General features: G+C 44.2%; 1 protein-coding gene across 7 annotated transcripts in view; it reads right to left on the reverse strand.

Moving 5' to 3' along the window:
* LOC124013620 (neurexin-2-like) overlaps nt 1-21282 on the reverse strand; it is a 1135017-nt gene that overhangs the window by 575272 nt on the left and 538463 nt on the right. For 6 of the 7 annotated variants that reach the window (XM_046327950.1, XM_046327944.1, XM_046327948.1 and 3 more), the window contains one exon: nt 16251-16274. The exons of the other annotated variant lie outside the window; for it this stretch is intronic. In XM_046327950.1, the coding sequence (XP_046183906.1) occupies nt 16251-16274 (24 nt within the window). The remainder of the gene's footprint in view (nt 1-16250; nt 16275-21282) is intronic. 7 annotated transcript variants of the gene reach the window in all.

Below are 21282 nucleotides of genomic sequence, written 5' to 3' on the forward strand. Positions count from 1 at the left end.
TGACTACCCATCATGAAAGACTAACCTGTCTTCACCTGACTACCCATCATGAAAGACTAACCTGTCTTCACCTGACTACCCATCATGAAAGACTAACCTGTCTTCACCTGACTACCCATCATGAAAGACTAACCTGTCTTCAGCTGACTACTCATCATGAAAGACTAACCTGTCTTCAGCTGACTACTCATCATGAAAGACTAACCTGTCTTCACCTGACTACTCATCATGAAAGACTAACCTGTCTTCAGCTGACTACTCATCATGAAAGACTAACCTGTCTTCACCTGACTACTCATCATGAAAGACTAACCTGTCTTCAGCTGACTACTCATCATGAAAGACTAACCTGTCTTCACCTGACTACCCATCATGAAAGACTAACCTGTCTTCAGCTGACTACTCATCATGAAAGACTAACCTGTCTTCACCTGACTACCCATCATGAAAGACTAACCTGTCTTCACCTGACTACTCATCATGAAAGACTAACCTGTCTTCACCTGACTACTCATCATGAAAGACTAACCTGTCTTCACCTGACTACCCATCATGAAAGACTAACCTGTCTTCACCTGACTACCCATCATGAAAGACTAACCTGTCTTCACCTGACTACTCATCATGAAAGACTAACCTGTCTTCACCTGACTACCCATCATGAAAGACTAACCTGTCTTCACCTGACTACCCATCATGAAAGACTAACCTGTCTTCACCTGACTACTCATCATGAAAGACTAACCTGTCTTTAGCTGACTACTCATCATGAAAGACTAACTTGCCTTTAGCTGACTACTCATCATGAAAGACTAACCTGTCTTTAGCTGACTACTCATCATGAAAGACTAACTTGCCTTTAGCTGACTACTCATCATGAAAGACTAACCTGTCTTTAGCTGACTACTCATCATGAAAGACTAACTTGCCTTTAGCTAACTACTCATCATGAAAGACTAACCTGTCTTTAGCTGACTACTCATCATGAAAGACTAACCTGTCTTTAGCTGACTACTCATCATGAAAGACTAACTTGCCTTTAGCTGACTACTCATCATGAAAGACTAACCTGTGTTTAGCTGACTACTCATCATGAAAGACTAACCTGTCTTCAGCTGACTACTCATCACAAAAGTCTTTCTAAGAATCTTTGTTGTGTGACATGCCAAGCCTTGTTCGGATGAGATATTGCTGATGTTTTATACTGCGCCAGAGAATTAAACAATCCTATTAGATGAATGGAGTGCCAGTCAAAGGCAGCACATTTTCTCAAAGTGCTGCCAAACATATAACTAGGTGGCTAACACTTCTAGAACCCTTTACTTTGAACAAGGCCCAAGACATTTTGTGCTGGCACCAGCATTACATGGTAAAGCCTATTCGTTTAACACATTTGAGGTCTGGATCATGTCCTCATGGCTGCAACACCTTATGGGCTACAAGCCTGACGTTGGAGGCTTTGGAGGTAACACCTGGCACGAGACAGGATATGTCAAGGCAACAGTGACTACAAGGTAATACCACTAAGATCACATGTGGATCAAGAACACAGGCTGAGGACGAAAGAGGCGGGGGCTTTGTTAAGAGTTCTATTGACTCTTGAGCTTCAGCTTTTCCTCTCTGTCAACATGAAATGATTGTATCCAGATCATAGCCAATGATAATCCATTATACTGTGTATGCTGGGTCAGTGAACCAATCCAAGTCGCTTAAACCTATATGCTCTAATCCGTGATACATATTGTATGATCATGGTTTCTTCATGCTGGAGAGGGCAGAATCAGTGAAGCCAATTCCCCAGAGCTGAACCATAAGCTATTGCCTTTTTACCATTGATTTCTGAAAAAGCAGACAATGCACTCTTAATAATGGGTAAATGGAGTGGGTCGTTCTATTTCTTTTAATTTATTTTATTTTAATCTAATATAAACGAGTAAATGATACAACATCCTAAAATGTTGACACAGATTTGGTGCAATGTTTAGTGTAGTTATCCTTCTGAAGTGTAGCAGGGCACCTTTCCATCAGTGCATCAGGCTTACATTTCCTCACGTATCTTTGAAGTATGTGATGGTGGGAAATTGGCTGTTTTCACTTCAGTTGCTCAGCCAGTGTTATTTTTGACACACCCTAACGTGTGAGGGAAATTACACTGGTTTACATGCAGAAAGGGTTTGAAGGACTCTGGGATAAAGCAGGTAAAACCAGGTCATATCCACAGCTATGCACGGAGCATGCTATAGGACAATTTTTGGTATCACGCCCTTAAATATTCAACTATCATTGCTGTCAATTTGATGATTAGTGGAATATGCGTGTGCTTGCAGGGCTGGAACAAATGCATGCCCACCCTGCAAGCTAGATAGGAGGTCAGATAAATATGCCATCCAGCTATGAATTTTGGATTTGATGACGCTGCAAAGTTTCACCCGCATTTGGTAAAAGTTTCCATCTTGTTGCCACGGGACCGAATTGATGCATTCTGGGAGTAACGTATCACCTTGTCAGCCAAGATATAATGATATCATATTGGTGTACTGGAACCATGGCCATTTCTGACCCTCTTTTATTTACCTTAAATGTGCCCTGACAGCTCATTCCTTCTCGTGCCAAACCAACTGTGTTCCTCAGCACCGAATATATTATATGTACCGTCCTCAAGAAGACAATAGTAGCGCTACACCCGCCTTTCTATTTAACGCGACAATAGACTGAGCGCTATGTAATTGATTCCTATTACAACATCGTAATTCCCCTCAAAACATGGCATGCAGCTCCAGCTCAGTGAGCAAATAGCCTGGGTATCAATGGAATACGGAGACTCACAGTGCCTTCGGAAAGTATTCAGACCCTTTGACTTTTTCCACATTTTGTTAGGTTACTGCCTATTTCTAAAATTGATCAAATATATTTTTTCCCCTTAACAATATACACACAATACCCCATAATGACAAAGCAAAAACACTTTTTTAGAAATGTTTGCTAATTTATAAAAAAAATAAAAAAATAAATGTCAAATTTACATAAACATAACACCCTTTACTCAGTACTTTGTTGAAGCACCTTTAGCAGCAATTAAAGTCTCGACTCTTCTTGGGTATGATGCTACAAGCTTGGCACATGTGCATTTGGGGAGTTTCTCCCCTTCTTCTCTGCAGATCCTCTCAAGCTCTGTCGGGTTGGATGGGGAGCGTCGCTGCACAGCTATTTTCAGGTTTCTCCAGAGATGTTCGATCGGGTTCAAGTCCAGGCTCTGTCTGGGCCACTCAAGGACATTCAGAAACTTGTCCCAAAGCCCCTCCTGTGTTATCTTGGCTGTGTAGGGTCATTGTCCTTTTGGAAGGTGAACCTGCACCCCAGTCTGAGGTCCTGAGCACTCTGGAGCAGGTTCTATACAAGGATCTCTCTATACTTTGCTCCGATAATTTTTGTCTCGACCCCTGACTAGTCTCCAAGACCATGCTGTTGAAAAACACCCCCACAGCATGATGCTGCCACCACCAGGCTTCACCGTAGGTTGCCTCCAAACATGATGCTTGTCATTCAGGCCAAAGAGTTGAATATTGGTTTCATCAGACCAGAGAATCTTGTTTCTCATGGTCTGAGAGTCCTTTAGGTGCCTTTTGGCAAACTCCAAGCAGGCTGTCAGGTGCCTTTTACTGAGGAGTGGCTTCCATCTGGCCACTCTACCATTAAGGCCTCATTGGTGGAGTGCTGCAGAGATGGTTGTCTTTCTGAAAGGCTTCCCCATCTCCACAGAGGAACTAAAGAGCTCTGTCAGAGTGACCATCGGGTTCTTGGTCACCTCCTTGACCAAAGCCCTTCTCCCGTGATTGCTCAGTTTGGCCTGGCAGCCAGCTCTAGGAAGAATCTTGGTGGTTCCAAACTTCTTCCATTTAAGACTGATGGAGGCCACTGTGTTCTTGAGGACCTTCAATGCTGCAGACATTTTTTTGTTACCCTTCCCCAGATCTGTGCCTCAACACAATCCTGTCTCTGAACTCTACAGACAATTCCTTCAACCTCATGGCTTGCTTTTTGCTATGACATGCAATGTCAACAGTGGGATCTTGCGTAGACAGGTGTATGCCTTTCCAAATCATGTCCAAACAATTGAATTTACCACAAGTGGACTCCAATCAAGTTGTAGAAACATCTCAAGGATGATCAATAGAAACAGGATGCACCTGAGCTCAATTTCGAGTCTCATAGCAAAGAGTCTGAATACTTACATATGTAAATAAGGTATTACTGTTTTATATTTTTTTAACGTAACAGAATGTGGAACAAAAGTAAATTGTCTAAATACTTTCCGAAGGCACTGTATATAAAAGCACAAAATCCCTGTTCAGGTGATAAACAGAGTTTCATTATGCTTCTCTGCAGCGTAGCTGGGTTTTCTGATCTGAGCATTGATGCGCTGACTTGTTCTCCGGACAAATCTCATTGCTGCTCAATCCATCGCTTGCTGTCATTAAAAATGAGCAATTATTAAGGCTTTGTTTACCTAACATTTATTGCGGAATAGCTCAAGCTCATTGTACACTTTATCATACTGAGATGCCAAAAAGTATTCCTATATTTTCTAAACCGATGGTGTAATCAATATGTCATATACTGTAGGATACCAATAAAGTAGCGTATTGAGAGTAAGAAGCTATAGAGGTACAGGATGGAATTAATCTGAGTCAATAATCTATCTGAGATTCTCACACAAAACCCAATCTGGCACATGTGCAAGCAGACACACACACACACACACACACACACACACACACACACACACACACACACACACACACACACACACACACACACACACACACACACACACACACACACACACACACACACACACACACACACACACACACACACACACACACACACACACACACACACACACACAGATAGACCACCTATTCCTGAACCTCATTGCAGGACACAGCCAACTTAAATCAAAAGTGCTGTTGATGTTAATCGCACAGCATCGGTGAACCAAACAGAATCAGTGAACCACAACACCATCAGTGAACCACAACACCATCAGTGAACCACAACACCATCAGTGAACCACAACACCATCAGTGAACCACAACACCGTCAGTGAACCACAACACCATCAGTGAACCACAACACCATCAGTGAACCACAACACCATCAGTGAACCACAACACCGTCAGTGAAACACAACACCATCAGTGAACCACAACACCATCAGTGAACCACAACACCATCAGTGAACCACAACACCGTCAGTGAACCACACACCATCAGTGAACCACAACACCACCAGTGAACCACAACACTATCAGTGAACCACAACACCGTCAGTGAACCACAACACCGTCAGTGAACCACAACACCGTCAGTGAACCACAACACCATCAGTGAACCACAACACCGTCAGTGAACCACAACACCAGTGAACCAAACACCGTCAGTGAACCAAACACCAGTGAACCAAACACCGTCAGTGAACCAAACACCAGTGAACCAAACACCGTCAGTGAACCACAACACCATCAGTGAACCACAACACCATCAGTGAACCACAACACCAGTGAACCCCATCACCATCAGTGAACCACAACACCATCAGTGAACCACAACACCATCAGTGAACCACAACACCATCAGTGAACCACAACACCAGTGAACCACAACACCATCAGTGAACCACAACACCGTCAGTGAACCACAACACCGTCAGTGAACCACAACACCATCAGTGAACCACAACACCATCAGTGAACCACAACACCATCAGTGAACCACAACACCAGTGAACCAAACACCGTCAGTGAACCAAACACCAGTGAACCAAACACCGTCAGTGAACCACTACACCATCAGTGAACCAAACACCAGTGAACCAAACACCGTCAGTGAACCAAACACCAGTGAACCAAACACCATCAGTGAACCAAACACCGTCAGTGAACCAAACACCAGTGAACCAAACACCGTCAGTGAACCAAACACCAGTGAACCAAACACCGTCAGTGAACCAAACACCAGTGAACCAAACATCAGTGAACCACAACACCAGTGAACCAAACATCAGTGAACCACAACACCAGTGAACCAAACACCGTCAGTGAACCAAACATCAGTGAACCAAACACCAGTGAACCAAACACCGTCAGTGAACCAAACATCAGTGAACCAAACACCGTCAGTGAACCAAACATCAGTGAACCACAACACCAGTGAACCAAACACCAGTGAACCAAACACCGTCAGTGAACCAAACACCAGTGAACCAAACACGGTCAGTGAACCAAACACCAGTGAACCACAACACCAGTGAACCAAACACCAGTGAACCAAACACCAGTGAACCAAACACCGTCAGTGAACCAAACACCAGTGAACCAAACACCAGTGAACCAAACACCGTCAGTGAACCACAACACCGTCAGTGAACCACACACCATCGGTGAACCAAACACCGTCAGTGAACCAAACACCAGTGAATCAAACACCAGTGAACCACAACACCGTCAGTGAACCAAACACCAGTGAACCAAACACCGTCAGTGAACCAAACATCAGTGAACCACAACACCATCAGTGAACCACAACACCGTCAGTGAACCAAACACCAGTGAACCACAACACCGTCAGTGAACCACAACACCGTCAGTGAACCACAACACGGTCAGTGAACCAAACACCAGTGAACCACAACACCAGTGAACCAAACACCAGTGAACCAAACACCAGTGAACCAAACACCGTCAGTGAACCAAACACCAGTGAACCAAACACCAGTGAACCAAACACCGTCAGTGAACCACAACACCGTCAGTGAACCACACACCATCAGTGAACCAAACACCGTCAGTGAACCAAACACGGTCAGTGAACCAAACACCATCAGTGAACCACAACACCATCAGTGAACCACAACACCGTCAGTGAACCAAACACCAGTGAACCACAACACCGTCAGTGAACCACAACACCGTCAGTGAACCACAACACCGTCAGTGAACCAAACACCATCAGTGAACCACAACACCATCAGTGAACCACAACACCATCAGTGAACCACAACACCAGTGAACCAAACACCGTCAGTTAACCAAACACCAGTGAACCAAACACCGTCAGTGAACCACAACACCATCAGTGAACCACAACACCAGTGAACCACAACACCATCAGTGAACCACAACACCATCAGTGAACCACAACACCATCAGTGAACCACAACACCATCAGTGAACCACAACACCGTCAGTGAACCACAACACCATCAGTGAACCACAACACCATCAGTGAACCACAACACCATCAGTGAACCAAACACCGTCAGTGAACCAAACACCAGTGAACCAAACACCGTCAGTGAACCACAACACCATCAGTGAACCAAACACCAGTGAACCAAACACCGTCAGTGAACCAAACACCAGTGAACCACAACACCATTGAACCAAACACCGTCAGTGAACCAAACACCAGTGAACCAAACACCAGTGAACCAAACACCGTCAGTGAACCAAACACCGTCAGTGAACCAAACACCAGTGAACCAAACACCAGTGAACCAAACACCGTCAGTGAACCAAACACCGTCAGTGAACCAAACACCAGTGAACCAAACACCGTCAGTGAACCAAACACCAGTGAACCAAACATCAGTGAACCACAACACCAGTGAACCAAACATCAGTGAACCAAACACCAGTGAACCAAACATCAGTGAACCACAACACCAGTGAACCAAACACCGTCAGTGAACCAAACATCAGTGAACCAAACACCGTCAGTGAACCAAACATCAGTGAACCACAACACCAGTGAACCAAACACGGTCAGTGAACCAAACACCAGTGAACCACAACACCAGTGAACCAAACACCAGTGAACCAAACACCAGTGAACCAAACACCAGTGAACCAAACACCGTCAGTGAACCAAACACCAGTGAACCAAACACCAGTGAACCAAACACCAGTGAACCAAACACCGTCAGTGAACCAAACACCGTCAGTGAACCACACATCGTCAGTTAACCACAAACATACCCAGTGAACCAAAAGGTACAGTACCAGTCAAATGTTTGAACAAATCTACTCATTCAACAGTTTTCTTTAAACTATTTTCTACATTCTACCAAACACCAGTGAACCAAACATCAGTGAACCACAACACCAGTGAACCAAACATCAGTGAACCACAACACCAGTGAACCAAACATCAGTGAACCACAACACCAGTGAACCAAACACCGTCAGTGAACCAAACACCAGTGAACCAAACACCGTCAGTGAACCAAACATCAGTGAACCAAACACCAGTGAACCAAACACCGTCAGTGAACCAAACATCAGTGAACCAAACACCGTCAGTGAACCAAACATCAGTGAACCACAACACCAGTGAACCAAACACGGTCAGTGAACCAAACACCAGTGAACCACAACACCAGTGAACCAAACACCAGTGAACCACAACACCATCAGTGAACCACAACACCATCAGTGAACCACAACACCATCAGTGAACCACAACACCATCAGTGAACCAAACACCGTCAGTGAACCAAACACCAGTGAACCAAACACCAGTGAACCAAACACCGTCAGTGAACCAAACATCAGTGAACCAAACACCGTCAGTGAACCAAACATCAGTGAACCACAACACCAGTGAACCAAACACAGTCAGTGAACCAAACACCAGTGAACCACAACACCAGTGAACCAAACACCAGTGAACCAAACACCAGTGAACCAAACACCAGTGAACCAAACACCGTCAGTGAACCAAACACCAGTGAACCAAACACCAGTGAACCAAACACCGTCAGTGAACCAAACACCGTCAGTGAACCAAACACCGTCAGTGAACCAAACACCGTCAGTGAACCACACATCGTCAGTTAACCACACAACTTGCGATACCCTGGTTGTAAGCTAAAAGGTACAGTACCAGTCAAATGTTTGGACAAATCTACTCATTCAACAGTTTTTCTTTATTTTTACTATTTTCTACATTCTACCAAACACCAGTGAACCAAACATCAGTGAACCACAACACCAGTGAACCAAACATCAGTGAACCATAACACCAGTGAACCAAACATCAGTGAACCACAACACCAGTGAACCAAACACCGTCAGTGAACCAAACATCAGTGAACCAAACACCAGTGAACCAAACACCAGTGAACCAAACACCGTCAGTGAACCAAACACCAGTGAACCAAACACCAGTGAACCAAACACCAGTGAACCAAACACCAGTGAACCAAACACCAGTGAACCAAACACCGTCAGTGAACCAAACACCAGTGAACCAAACACCAGTGAACCAAACACCAGTGAACCAAACACCGTCAGTGAACCAAACACCGTCAGTGAACCAAACACCGTCAGTGAACCAAACACCGTCAGTGAACCACACATCGTCAGTTAACCACACAACTTGCGATACCCTGGTTGTAAGCTAAAAGGTACAGTACCAGTCAAATGTTTGGACAAATCTACTCATTCAACAGTTTTTCTTTATTTTTACTATCTTCTACATTGTAGAATAAGAGTGAAGGCATGTAACACATATGGAATCATGTAGTAACCAAAAAAGTGTTAAACAAATCAAAATATATTTTAGATTTGAGATTCGTCAAAGTAGCCACCTTTTGCTTTGATGACAGCTTTGCACACTCTTGGCATTCTCTCAACCAGCTTCACCTGGAATGATTTTCCAAAACTCTTGAAGGAGTTCCCACATATGATGAGCACTTGTTGGCTGCTTTTCCTTCACTCTGCAGTCCAACTCATCCCAAACCATCTCAATTAGGTTGAGGTCGGGTGATTGTGGAGGCCAGGTCATTTGATGCAGGACTCCATCCCTCTCCTTCTTGGTCATACAGCCCTTACACAGCCTGAAGGTGTGTTGGGTCATTGTCCTGTTGAAAGACAAATGATAGTCCTACTAAGCACAAACCTGATGGGACGGCATATCAATGCAGAATGTTGTGGTAGTCATGCTGATTAAGTGTGCCTTGAATTCTAAATAAACCACTGACAGTGTAAACAGCAAAGCACCCCCACACCATCACACCTCCTTCTCCATGCTTCTCTGGGAACCACACATGCAGAGATCATCCGTTCACCTACTCTGCATCTCACAAAGACACAGCTGTTGTAACCGAAAATCTCAAATTTTTCCACCGGTCTAATGTCCAATGCTCGTGTTTCTTGGTCAAAGCAAATCTCTTCTTATTATTGGTGTCCTTTAGTAGTGGTTTCTTTGCAGCAACCATGAAGGCCTGATTCACACAGTCTCCTCTGAACAGTTGATGTTGAGATGTGTCTGTTTCTTGAACTCCGTGAAGCATTTATTTTTGCTGCAATTTCTGAGGCTTGTCCTCTGCAGCAGAGGTAACTCTGGGTCTTCCTTCCCTGTGGCGGTCTTCATGAGATACAGTTTCATCAAAGCACTTTATGGTTTTTGCAATTGCACTTGAAGACCCTATAAAAGTTTTTGAAATGTTCCATATTGACTGAGCTTCATGTCTTAAAGTAATGATGGACTGTTGTTTCTCTCTGCTTATTTGAGCTGTTCTTTCCATTATATGGACTTGGTCTTTTACCAAACAGGGTTATCTTCTGTATACCAACCCTACCTTATCACAACACAACTGATTGGCTCAAACACATTAAGGCACATCTGTTAATTGAAATGCATTCCAGGTGACTATCTCATGACCGGTTGAGAGAATTCCAAGAGTGTGCATTAGCGGTCATCAAGGCAAAGGGTGGCTACTTCTCAAATATAAAATAATATCCCAGAGTCGCCGCTTCATTGTTGATGTTGAGACTGGTGTTTTGCGGGTACTATTTAATGAATATGCCAGTTGAGGACTTGTGAGGCGTCTGTTAATCAAACTAGACACTGTAATGCACTTGTCCTCTTGCTCAGTTGTGCACTGGGGCCTCCCACTCCTCTTTCTATTCTGGTTAGAGCCAGTTTGAGCTGTTCTGTGAAGGGAGTAGTAGACAGCGTTGTACGAGATCTTAAGTTTCTTGGCAATTTCTCGCATGGAATAGCCTTCATTTCTCAGAAGAAGAATAGAACTCTTCTGAGTTTCAGGAGAAAGGTCTTTGTTTCTGGCCATTTTGAGCTTGTAATTGAACCCACAAATGCTGATGCTCCAGATACTCAGCTAGTCTAAAGATGGTCAATTTTTTAGCTGTGCAAACATAATGGCAAAAGGGTTTCCTAATAATAATTAGCCTTTTAAAATGATAAATGTGGATTAGCTAACACAACGTGCCATTGGAACACAGGAGTGATGGTTTCTGATAATGGCATTTGTACGCCCATGTAGATATTCCTTAAAAAATCATCCGTTTCCTGCTACAAGAGTCATTTACAAAATTAACAATGTCAACACTATAGTTCTGATCAATTTGATGTTATTTTAATGGACAGAAAAATGGCCCTTCTTTCAAAAACAAGAACATTTCTAAGTGACCCAAAAACTTTGAACGGTAGTGTTGATTTTTTGTACACTTTTTGGTTACGACATGATTTGTATTTGACAGTTTTTCTGTTTCTGTCTTCACTGTTATTCTACAATGTAGACAATAGTACAAATAAAGAAAAACCCATGAATGAGTAGGTGTGTCCAAACTTTTGATTGGTAAAGTAAATAGAAACTGGATTCCTAGCTTATTACAACTCAGGATTAGACATTTACAACCTGGTTGTTTGGCGAGCTACGGGAGACCTGTGGAGACAGAGTGCAGTTCAGCATTGTGCTCTAACAGCAGAACCTGGGGTGTGCTTGGCTGAGCGTGTCACTGGCTCATTGACCATGATGGGCTCTGTGACACTAAGTTAACGCCAGAGAGTTCTCTACTGGATACCCTCTCATCATGTTAGCATCAGGGGCCTGCCTGCCTGGACAAGGGCCTTTGTTCTTGGAGCAACAACAACACACACACAAACACATTCACACACACAGTGTCAGAGTGCAAACCAGGTGAAGCACCCTCAGTGGCTTCTCTACTGCCTACATAGATTTGGTCTGGCATCAAAGTGAAGCCGTGCAGTCGGTCTTTGATAGTGGGACTGGGGCGGCTGTATCTTGGTATGGATCTACTGACAGATTATTCAGTGTTCTCCCAGTATGGAAGGTGTTGGAACAACAGACAGTGTAGAAACCAGATGTTCCTGGAAACACATATCAAAGGGAGAGCGTTCAGTGAACCACTCATGCCTCAAGTAAGTAATGATGGAACTACTGAAGTCCCTACTGTAACTCGTCCGTTACACACTGTTTGGAGGTGGTGCCTCCCATTTAAGTTTTTTACTACTTCTAACAGTTCCTTCATTGTGGACAACATTGTAAATTGGTTTTTGGTTTAGCAATCATGCACAGAAATGGACAATCTTACCTTGACAGTAAATCGCTTACTTGATTGAAGTGCAGGTCTTCAATTTGATAATGTCTTACTACTTACCTTCAACATAGTTTTTAACTGCTGGAGGCAAATATCATCATGTCCACATTGACAAATTTCAACCAAAGTTAGTTATCAGCATTAAATCAACATTTCAAATACAGTATCAGAGGCAAATGAATTCCTTCTCAAATAAACTATCCAACAATAATCATTTTCATTGGTCTGCGAATGCAAACACGTCACACATGCAATGATGACCCCCTTTGACGCCTTTCCCTAAGACAGGTTGAAGTAGGGCTGTGAAGGTCTGAGCAGAGGGAGGGGGGGTCTGTTCAGCGAGGAATCCTCCTGCAGGTGGCTGGCAGCTGGACTGAACAACTAGCAGTGACTGAACTTAGTGAAAAAGATCCGGAATTCTTCAGGCATCAGTATGGAGTCTTTGTCTCTGAGGGCTAATCCAAATGATGCCTTAATTTGCTGTACCAACCCTGGGTTAGTGATGGTTGGGGCTGGGGGGGGGGGGGGGCAAAGGGCGCACAGGAGGGACGGGGGGCAGTCTTTTGAGATCATTCACAAGTGTTAAAGTATGGAGAGAGGGAGCTTTAGTTGTGAGTTGGGCAGTTAAGGAGAGTTGGGTTGGAGGGTGAACTGTTAGTACTTTAGTAAGTAGGGGAGAGTCAGACACAAAAATGGTTGTTAGTACAGTTACAACATACAGGTTGGATTCAAACAGTAGTATTAGTAACATATTGTTTTAGTAAATTTAGTAGTAGTAGTATCAAAACAATTAGGAGGAGTCTTTAAGGTCCTCTGCAATTTGATTTGTCCATCCAGATCAGATTTTCGGACTGAAAGCGTGTGACAGGGGCTTGTTTTGGTTAAGAAGAAACAAAATGATTCCATCCAAGCTAATTAGAAGGACATGAGACATGCACTGAATGACTGGATGACAAAATGGAAAGTTAAAGGAGTCCATTGGACAAAGGAAAACACATGAACCAACAGAGGCAACAATCAAACAAAAACACAATCACTTTGAGAGGAGGCGGCAATGGGAAAAGGAAAGCCCAAACTGCAGAGGGCAACACTACTACACCAGACGAATGGAGAAGTAAAAGGTTAAGGGTGAAATTAGGACAAGAACGCCAAAGGAAAGAACACCCATCTAGACACGTGTGCAGACTGGCGCTCGCTGGGCTAGAGCAGCGGAGACACCCTTGGGGGGTAGGATGCAGATGTCTATGATGCTAGCCAGAAAAACAACATGCAAACAGGATGCATGATCCAAACCGAAAGGAAAAGCACAATGAGGGACCAAACCGATGGAACAACCACAGATGCATGTAGTCAACTGAAAAAGGAGAGGGTTTTAAAGAACTGGGAAATCTAAGTGAGGGAATAGGGATTCCACTGTCAACAGTGAGAAGAGGGGTGAATGTGACATTAAAATTGTTCAATCTAAGAGCTATATGAACTCCCTTTACTACACCTCCTACTCGCCATCTATGTTTGTGCATGTGCTAACAACTAGCCAGTAGCTTATGAACAACCCCTCCATAATATTTCCATTACTTTTACAGGTAATTACACAAATTGGCACTAAGTGACTTTGAACATACACATACAGTGTACTTTGATTGCTGGAGTCATTTACAGTAGTTATGAAACCCATAACTGGTTAGAATAACAGTGATCTCAGGCTGGTCTTTTGTTCTGCTGTACAGTAGGCTCTCTCGTTTGATTCCACTCCAACTCAGGGGTTGGATGGCTAACACAACCTCCTTACTGTAGGCATCGCTCCTCTAGTCACCTAGAAAATGAAAAGCTGTTCCCCCTCTTTGTTTTTCCCCTTTTCCTTATTTTTCCCCTAGCAAGGTAAGGAGTGAGGTCGTATTATTGGTTTTCATAAGTTATATATATATATATATAAAAAAGGTAACAAAACCCTGAATAAAAGGGGGTGGCTGGAGAGTTACGTGGCCACACGGATACTAGTGTAATGATTGATATATGTATGTATATATAATAGCCATGATATATGCATATACATATATTCTTTAATGTAATTGGTTTATCAATAAACAACAACCAAAAGATAAGGGGGTCAACTCAGAGGTAACAAGAGTTAGTGTTAGTGATGGAGACTGTAGATCGGACACAGTCGAGACATTCCAAGAGATTGTCCCTACATGCCATGTAAGTTTGGTGGGGAGAGTGTAACCCTTTTAAAAATATATATATATTGGGGGGCCCAAATCCAGTGACAGGAAGTAAGAAACTAAGCAACAATAGCTATCTGGGAAGGCCAGACAGAACAAAATCCCTTTCCCTTTCGTTTCCTCTGTAGATGCCTGTTGCCTGCATGTGTTAATCCACGAAGAACCATGAAAGCAGTCATTTCATGTCCTTAATTCTTATTTATACATCAAAGAACGGTATCTACTTTAAATTTGATCTTAATTTTACAGCGTTTCTGCTTTGGCAACAAACAACTAAGGCCTAGTGTTCATTGAGTCATTTATACTAGTGCATATGGCAATGCTGTAATTCAACATGTATATCAATGATCATCCTTCTGGGGATATTTCTGAAGGAATTGTCATGGATTACCAAAATGTCTTCTAACTAAATATCCACATCAGTACTCTTACGCCAACCAGCCTCTTACCCTATCCTTGCTTATTTAGTCTATTCTATTCATTTCTAAGAAATACATCACTTTTCCCATTTCCTTGAGCAAACCAGCAGCAGCACTGTCCTGACTTGTCCTGTTGTCCTGACTCCTGAAAGCCTGGCTATACACAAGAAAGCCTTAGTAGCAGACAAGGGGACAGTATTTACCATTCAGACACAATGGCGTTGAATGAAGTGTGGATGTTGAGTCCAGCTATGGGCTCAGAGCTGAACCAGCTCAGTCCTAAATCACACTGTAGGTCTCTAATGGGATCGAGCCCTCATTTGAGGCCCTGCTTTACGGCCATGTTTCTGCCACTAAATCAGGAGGTGTAAATACGGACCTGACCTCTATTAACGTTTGAGTGGGAACCACAGGCCTTGGCACACACATATTTGCTGCAGTACATTCTCGGCCGAACCTGTAGATAGTTGCCGAAGGAATAGGTAGACTCATTTAAATCTTAACAATACAATTGCCTTCAACTAAGTTAGACAAATGTATTTGCATATATTTTTACGTAGTCAATTCAATGTCGACTGGGTTAGCTTAGTTATATAACACACTGTTTAAGTAGACAAAGGTTCAAACTTTATAACATTAAATATATAGAGCATCTAGTATCAGACATAGTAGAATATTACCCAAATGGCCTGAGTTCTTACTACCTGTCACTGGGGTTGTAAAAGTAGGGGTTATTCTCTGTCAATGGAGTCCGCTGTGTACGTCCACATCAAGGACGATTGTTGAAAAAAAAAATTAGGGGATAGGTTTTGTCGTTGTCAATTCAGAAGTTGATATCTTTCTTGGAAAATAATTCTTTATTTCTTCATTTTGGGAAAAAAAAAATCTGACAATTCTAAATTGTTGCTAAATTTAACATTTTAGGACAGACCTCTTTCAGTGGATAGTTTTCTATTTTTGTAGGAAGGGAGGAGAGGAGTATTGGATGGTGAAAAGCAGAAACGGACAAAGAAGTAAAATAAAGACAAATAGAGAGGTGATTGTTTTCAGCTACCTTGGAATCGATGGAAGTTTGTATTTTCAGTAAGAGCAAACGGAATAGAAAGAGGTAAGGGAAACCCGGGGCAAACCAAAGTAAAGACAATTAGAATGATATCTACCATATAATGCAGTTTGTTTACCATAGCGTGTCCAATGCCTGCGTGCTTCAGGAGAAAACAGGGGGAGGAGAAAGCAAAAAAAGAATGACAAACCGTAAACTCAAAGTTTCGAACTTCAAAAACAAATTTTTACGAGATTTCGCCTTTTTTTTACAATAAACAATCAGGTTAATTTAAGGCGATAATAAACCAACCAATCAATCTTTGAAATGTCCAAAAATAAATAAAGTAGGCTTTATTTTTATTTTTTCAATATCATACAAATCTTCCAAATAAAGAAATAAAGAAAGTAATTGGAAAAAGTTAGACTTTTCGTATTAAAGGGTTTTTCCAAAAAAATATAAAAGATAAAACAATATCATTACATTTGTTAGTATGTAAGTACGCAAGTTAAATAGAAAAAAGAACAGATGACTCACATTCCGTGAATGACACAATGTTAGTTGTACAAATTAAAGGGAAACCAAATCACAAAATAATATAATACATTGGAGAATTCTGAAGCTTGTTGTTAGTAAAAAGACAAGAGTTAGCAAATCAATTTTCACAGAGGGGTTGGGGACAGATTGGGGGTGGGGTTTGTTTTTTGAGTGCGAAAGGGAATGAAGGAAAAGCAGTTCAGTATTAGTATTAACCACTTCTGATAGGCTAGTCTTGACTGTGGGTGTGGCTGGTAGGAGGGACAAGCTCTGTTAGAATCGGTGCTCCATTGCAGGGGGTGTGGCCAATCATATTCCGAATGCTTGGCAGGTTATATTTTCCTAAGCAAACTTTATCTCGAGTTGCTTTTCTCTAGATCTTGTGCAAGAAACAGTTTAGGGAGTATGGAGAAGCCAGAAAAAAACAGCAAAATGTAAATGTTCAAAATTACCACAACAGTTCAAATGGCTAAGAGACGAAGGATAGCAGTATTGACAATGATAATCAGAAAGTTAGAACTATTCCATTTCAAAGGGGTAAGAACAATTAAACAAAAATAACATTTATTGCATAGTTTGAAGCAGAAAAGAGAGCAAGAGAGTGAGATAAAGAGATACATACATGAAAGAAAGAAAGAAATGAAGAATGAAAGCGATTGAAATACATTTAGTTCATTTTGCACATGCAGTATCCTTCAGTCTGCCTCCTGAAAGAGAGAGATATTCAGTTATTCATGTTCACTTCCAAAACAACCAAAACCCATATCCTCTACTCCTAAGGAGAGAAACAAACACACAAGACACTGTGTTAAGAGTCCACTATTTATATGTACTTAATGGCAAATAGTTGCCTGGGTTTTCCTCACAATTCACTGTGAATGATGAATGTACTGCAATGTACTGTAATTTTGAATTCACACTTCGTCATGTGATGCCTGTATGATGCCTGATGTCATTTGAACCTTAATTCCCAATTAGTGGAGAAAGTAGAGGTTTTAGTTAGATGACTTTGTGTGTGTGTATGTGTGTGTGTGTGTGTGTGTGTGTGTGTGTGTGTGTGTGTGTGTGTGTGTGTGTGTGTGTGTGTGTGTGTGTGTGTGTGTGTGTGTGTGTGTGTGCTATCCGGAGTCACCAGGAATCGTTAACACCCGGTTTTCAGGAACACAGTACTTTCAACCTAACTTCCATTTCCCCTAAAAAACAGAAGTGGGACTCCGCTTTTTGTTATTTATACGCCTGCAATGTTAGGTCAATGCTTGCATGCAAACGTGTACCCTGGTGTCTGCATTGAGGACATAACGCAGCTTTGTGTTGCTCACTCTGTATGTGCCCAGTGGGTTACTTAGCGTGTACACAGTATGTGTGGGAGTGAATAAGAGTGGCAGCCACACATCTGAGCGACACAATGCCAGCGGGGTCAGCCAAAAAAGAAAATGGCCGCCCACTGTTCGCTCCCGGGTCACGTTAAGCCGCGTCGAGCATCTCCGCTCTGCTGCTAATGACTTATGTTAATCCATTAATTAGGTAAATAAGTTCCAACAGTGGGTGTGACATTTGCATATGTCTGCCTCTCTCTGCCTCGTCAAAGACCTACAATGCGCTAGTGTCTCTAATCGTCCCAAAACACATCAACAGATACATCAAGCCCATAACTTGATTGGGACTCAAAGGGATTGGTGACGCAAAACAATGGTTTATTAAATTAGACAAATTACGAAGGTGACAATGACTTTGTGTCTTTGTCTCACAGGCAGATAGCAATTATGTGAATCATCTTTTTTTTGTGAGAAGCATGATTGAATATTACGTGTGTGGGGTTTCAGATCCCCCTGGGGTTTGATGTCTGAATCCTGAATTTATCTGGGATCTCTACAAAGTTCTTACATGAAGGGACAGTCTAGGAATGCATGGGGAAAATTAATCTCCTCAAACTGATGATGATCTTTCGATGAACATAAAAGTGGGGATGACGAACATAAAGTATGGAGAGAAGTCAGTCTGAAGTCATCCCTTCATCAAAGTTTTGGAGAGAAGTATTACAAAAATGTACGTTCACACCCTGAAATGACCAAAGATGCCATAGAGATCTTCAACCAACATTCCAGACCAATACTCCCCCTTTAACTTCTAAGCGTGTCATAGCATGGCCGCATGTTAAATAATTGAAGGGAAGATAGGCCAAGAAAGACAGAGGAAAGAAAGAGGTATAGCTTAATATAACACCTTCCGAAACTATCTGAGATTCACTAAAACCTTTATGAACCTGTAGAGCGAGAGGGAGAAAGAGAGGGTGGCAGAGAGAGAGAGAGAGAGGTGGGAGGAGAAAGAGAGGGTGGCAGAGTGAGGGGGGGAGAAAGAGAGGGTGGCAGAGAGAGAGAGGGGGAGAGAGAGGGTGGCAGAGAGAGAGGGGGGAGAGAGGGTGGCAGAGAGAGAGGGGGGAGAAAGAGAGGGTGGCAGAGAGAGAGAGAGGGGGAGAAAGAGAGGGTGGCAGAGAGAGAGAGGGGGTGGAAGAGAGGGTGGCAGAGAGAGAGGGGGGAGAAAGAGAGGGTGGCAGAGAGAGAGAGAGGGGGAGAAAGAGAGGGCGGCAGAGTGAGAGGGGGAGAAGGTGGTAGATAGAGAGAGGGGAGAAAGAGAGGGTGGCAGAGAGAGAGAGGGGGGAAGAGAGGGTGGCAGAGAGAGAGAGAGGGGGAGGAGAAAGAGAGGATGGCAGAGAGAGAGAGAGGGGGAGGAGAAAGAGAGGGTGGCAGAGAGAGAGAGAGGGGAGGAGAAAGAGAGGGTGGCAGAGAGAGTGGGGGAGAGAGAGGGTGGCAGAGAGATGGGGAGAGAGAGGGTGGCAGAGAGAGGGGTGGGAGAAATAGAGGGTGGCAGAGTGAGAGGGGGGAGAGGGTGGTAGATAGAGAGAGGGGAGAGGAGAAAGAGAGGGTGGCAGAGAGAGAGAGAGAGAGAGAGGGGGGAGGAGAAAGGGAGGGTGGCAGAGAGAGAGAGAGGGGGAGGAGAAAGAGAGGGTGGCAGAGAGAGAGGGGGAGAGAGAGAGAGGGTGGCAGAGAGAGGGGGAGAGAGGGTGGCAGAGAGAGGGGGAGAAAGAGAGGGTGGCAGAGAGAGGGGGGGAAGAGAGGGTGTAGCTCAGGTGGTAGAGCAGGTGGTAGAGCATGGCGCTTGTAACGCCAGGGTAGTGGGTTCGATCCCGGGACCACACATACGTAGAATGTATGCACACATGACTGTAAGTCGCTTTGGATAAAAGCGTCTGCTAAATGGCATATATTATTTTTTTATATATTAGAGAGAGAGGGGGAGAAAGAGAGGGTGGCAGAGAGAGAGAGAGGGTGGCAGAGAGAGAGAGAGGGGGGAAGAGAGGGTGGCAAAGAGAGAGAGGGGGAGAGGCTGGCAGAGAGAGAAGGGGGAGAGAGGGTGGCAGAGAGAGAGGGGGAGAAAGAGAGGGTGGCAGAGAGAGAGAGAGAGGGGGAGAAAGAGAGGGTGGCAGAGTGAGAGGGGGAGAAGGTGGTAGATAGAGAGAGAGGGGAGAAAGAGAGGGTGGCAGAGAGAGAGAGAGAGGGGGAGGAGAAAGAGAGGGTGGCAGAGAGAGAGAGAGGGGGAGGAGAAAGAGAGGGTGGCAGAGAGAGAGAGAGAGAGAGAGAGGGGAGGAGAAAGAGAGGGTGGCAGAGAGAGGGGGAGAGAGGGGGAGGGTGGCAGAGAGAGGGGTGGGAGAAATAGAGGGTGGCAGAGTGGAGGGGGAGAGGGTGGTAGATAGAGAGAGGGAGAGGAGAAAGAGAGGGTGGCAGAGAGAGAGAGTGAGGGGGAGGAGAAAGGGAGGGTGGCATAGAGAGTGAGAGGGGGAGCAGAAAGAGAGGGTGGCAGAGAGAGAGAGGGGAGGAGAAAGAGAGGGTGGCAGAGAGAGAGGGGGAGAGAGAGAGAGGGTGGCAGAGAGAGGGGGGAGAGAGGGTGGCAGAGAGAGGGGGAAAGAGAGGGTGGCAGAGAGAGAGGGGGAAAGAGAGGGTGGCAGAGAGAGAGAGGGGGAGAAAGAGAGGGTGGCAGAGAGAGAGAGAAGGTGGCAGAGAGAGAGGGGGAGGGTGGTAAAGAGAGAGAGGGGGAGAGAGAGGGTGGCAGAGAGAGAGAGAAAGGGGGAGAGAGAGAGCGTGGCAGAGAGAGAAAGAGGGGGGAGAAAGAGAGGGTGGCAGAGAGAGAGAGAGAGAGAGAGAGAGAGAGAGAGAGAGAGAGAGAGAGAGAGAGAGAGAGAGGGGGAGAAAGAGAGGGTGGCAGAGTGAGAGAGAGGGGGAGAAAGAAGAGGGTGGCAGAGAAAGAGGGGGACAAAGAGAGGGTGGCAGAGAGAGAGAGGGGGAGAGAGAGAGTGGCAGAGAGAGGTGGGGAGAAAGAGAGGGTGGCAGAGAGAGAGGGGGGAGAAAGAGAGGATGACAGAGAGAGAGAGGGGGAGAAAGAGAGGGTGGCAGAGAGAGAGAGGGGGAAGAGAGGGTGGCAGAGAGAGAGAGGGGATGATAGGGTGGCAGAGAGAGGGAGAGGGGGAGAGAGGGTGGCAGAGAGAGGGGGAATGAGAGGGTGACAGAGAGAGAGAGGGGGAGAAAGAGAGGGTTGCAGAGAGAGAGAGGGGGAGCAGAGAGGGTGGCAGAGAGAGAGGG

This window comes from Oncorhynchus gorbuscha, linkage group LG25 (assembly GCF_021184085.1).
Source record: "Oncorhynchus gorbuscha isolate QuinsamMale2020 ecotype Even-year linkage group LG25, OgorEven_v1.0, whole genome shotgun sequence".
NCBI lineage: Eukaryota > Metazoa > Chordata > Actinopteri > Salmoniformes > Salmonidae > Oncorhynchus > Oncorhynchus gorbuscha.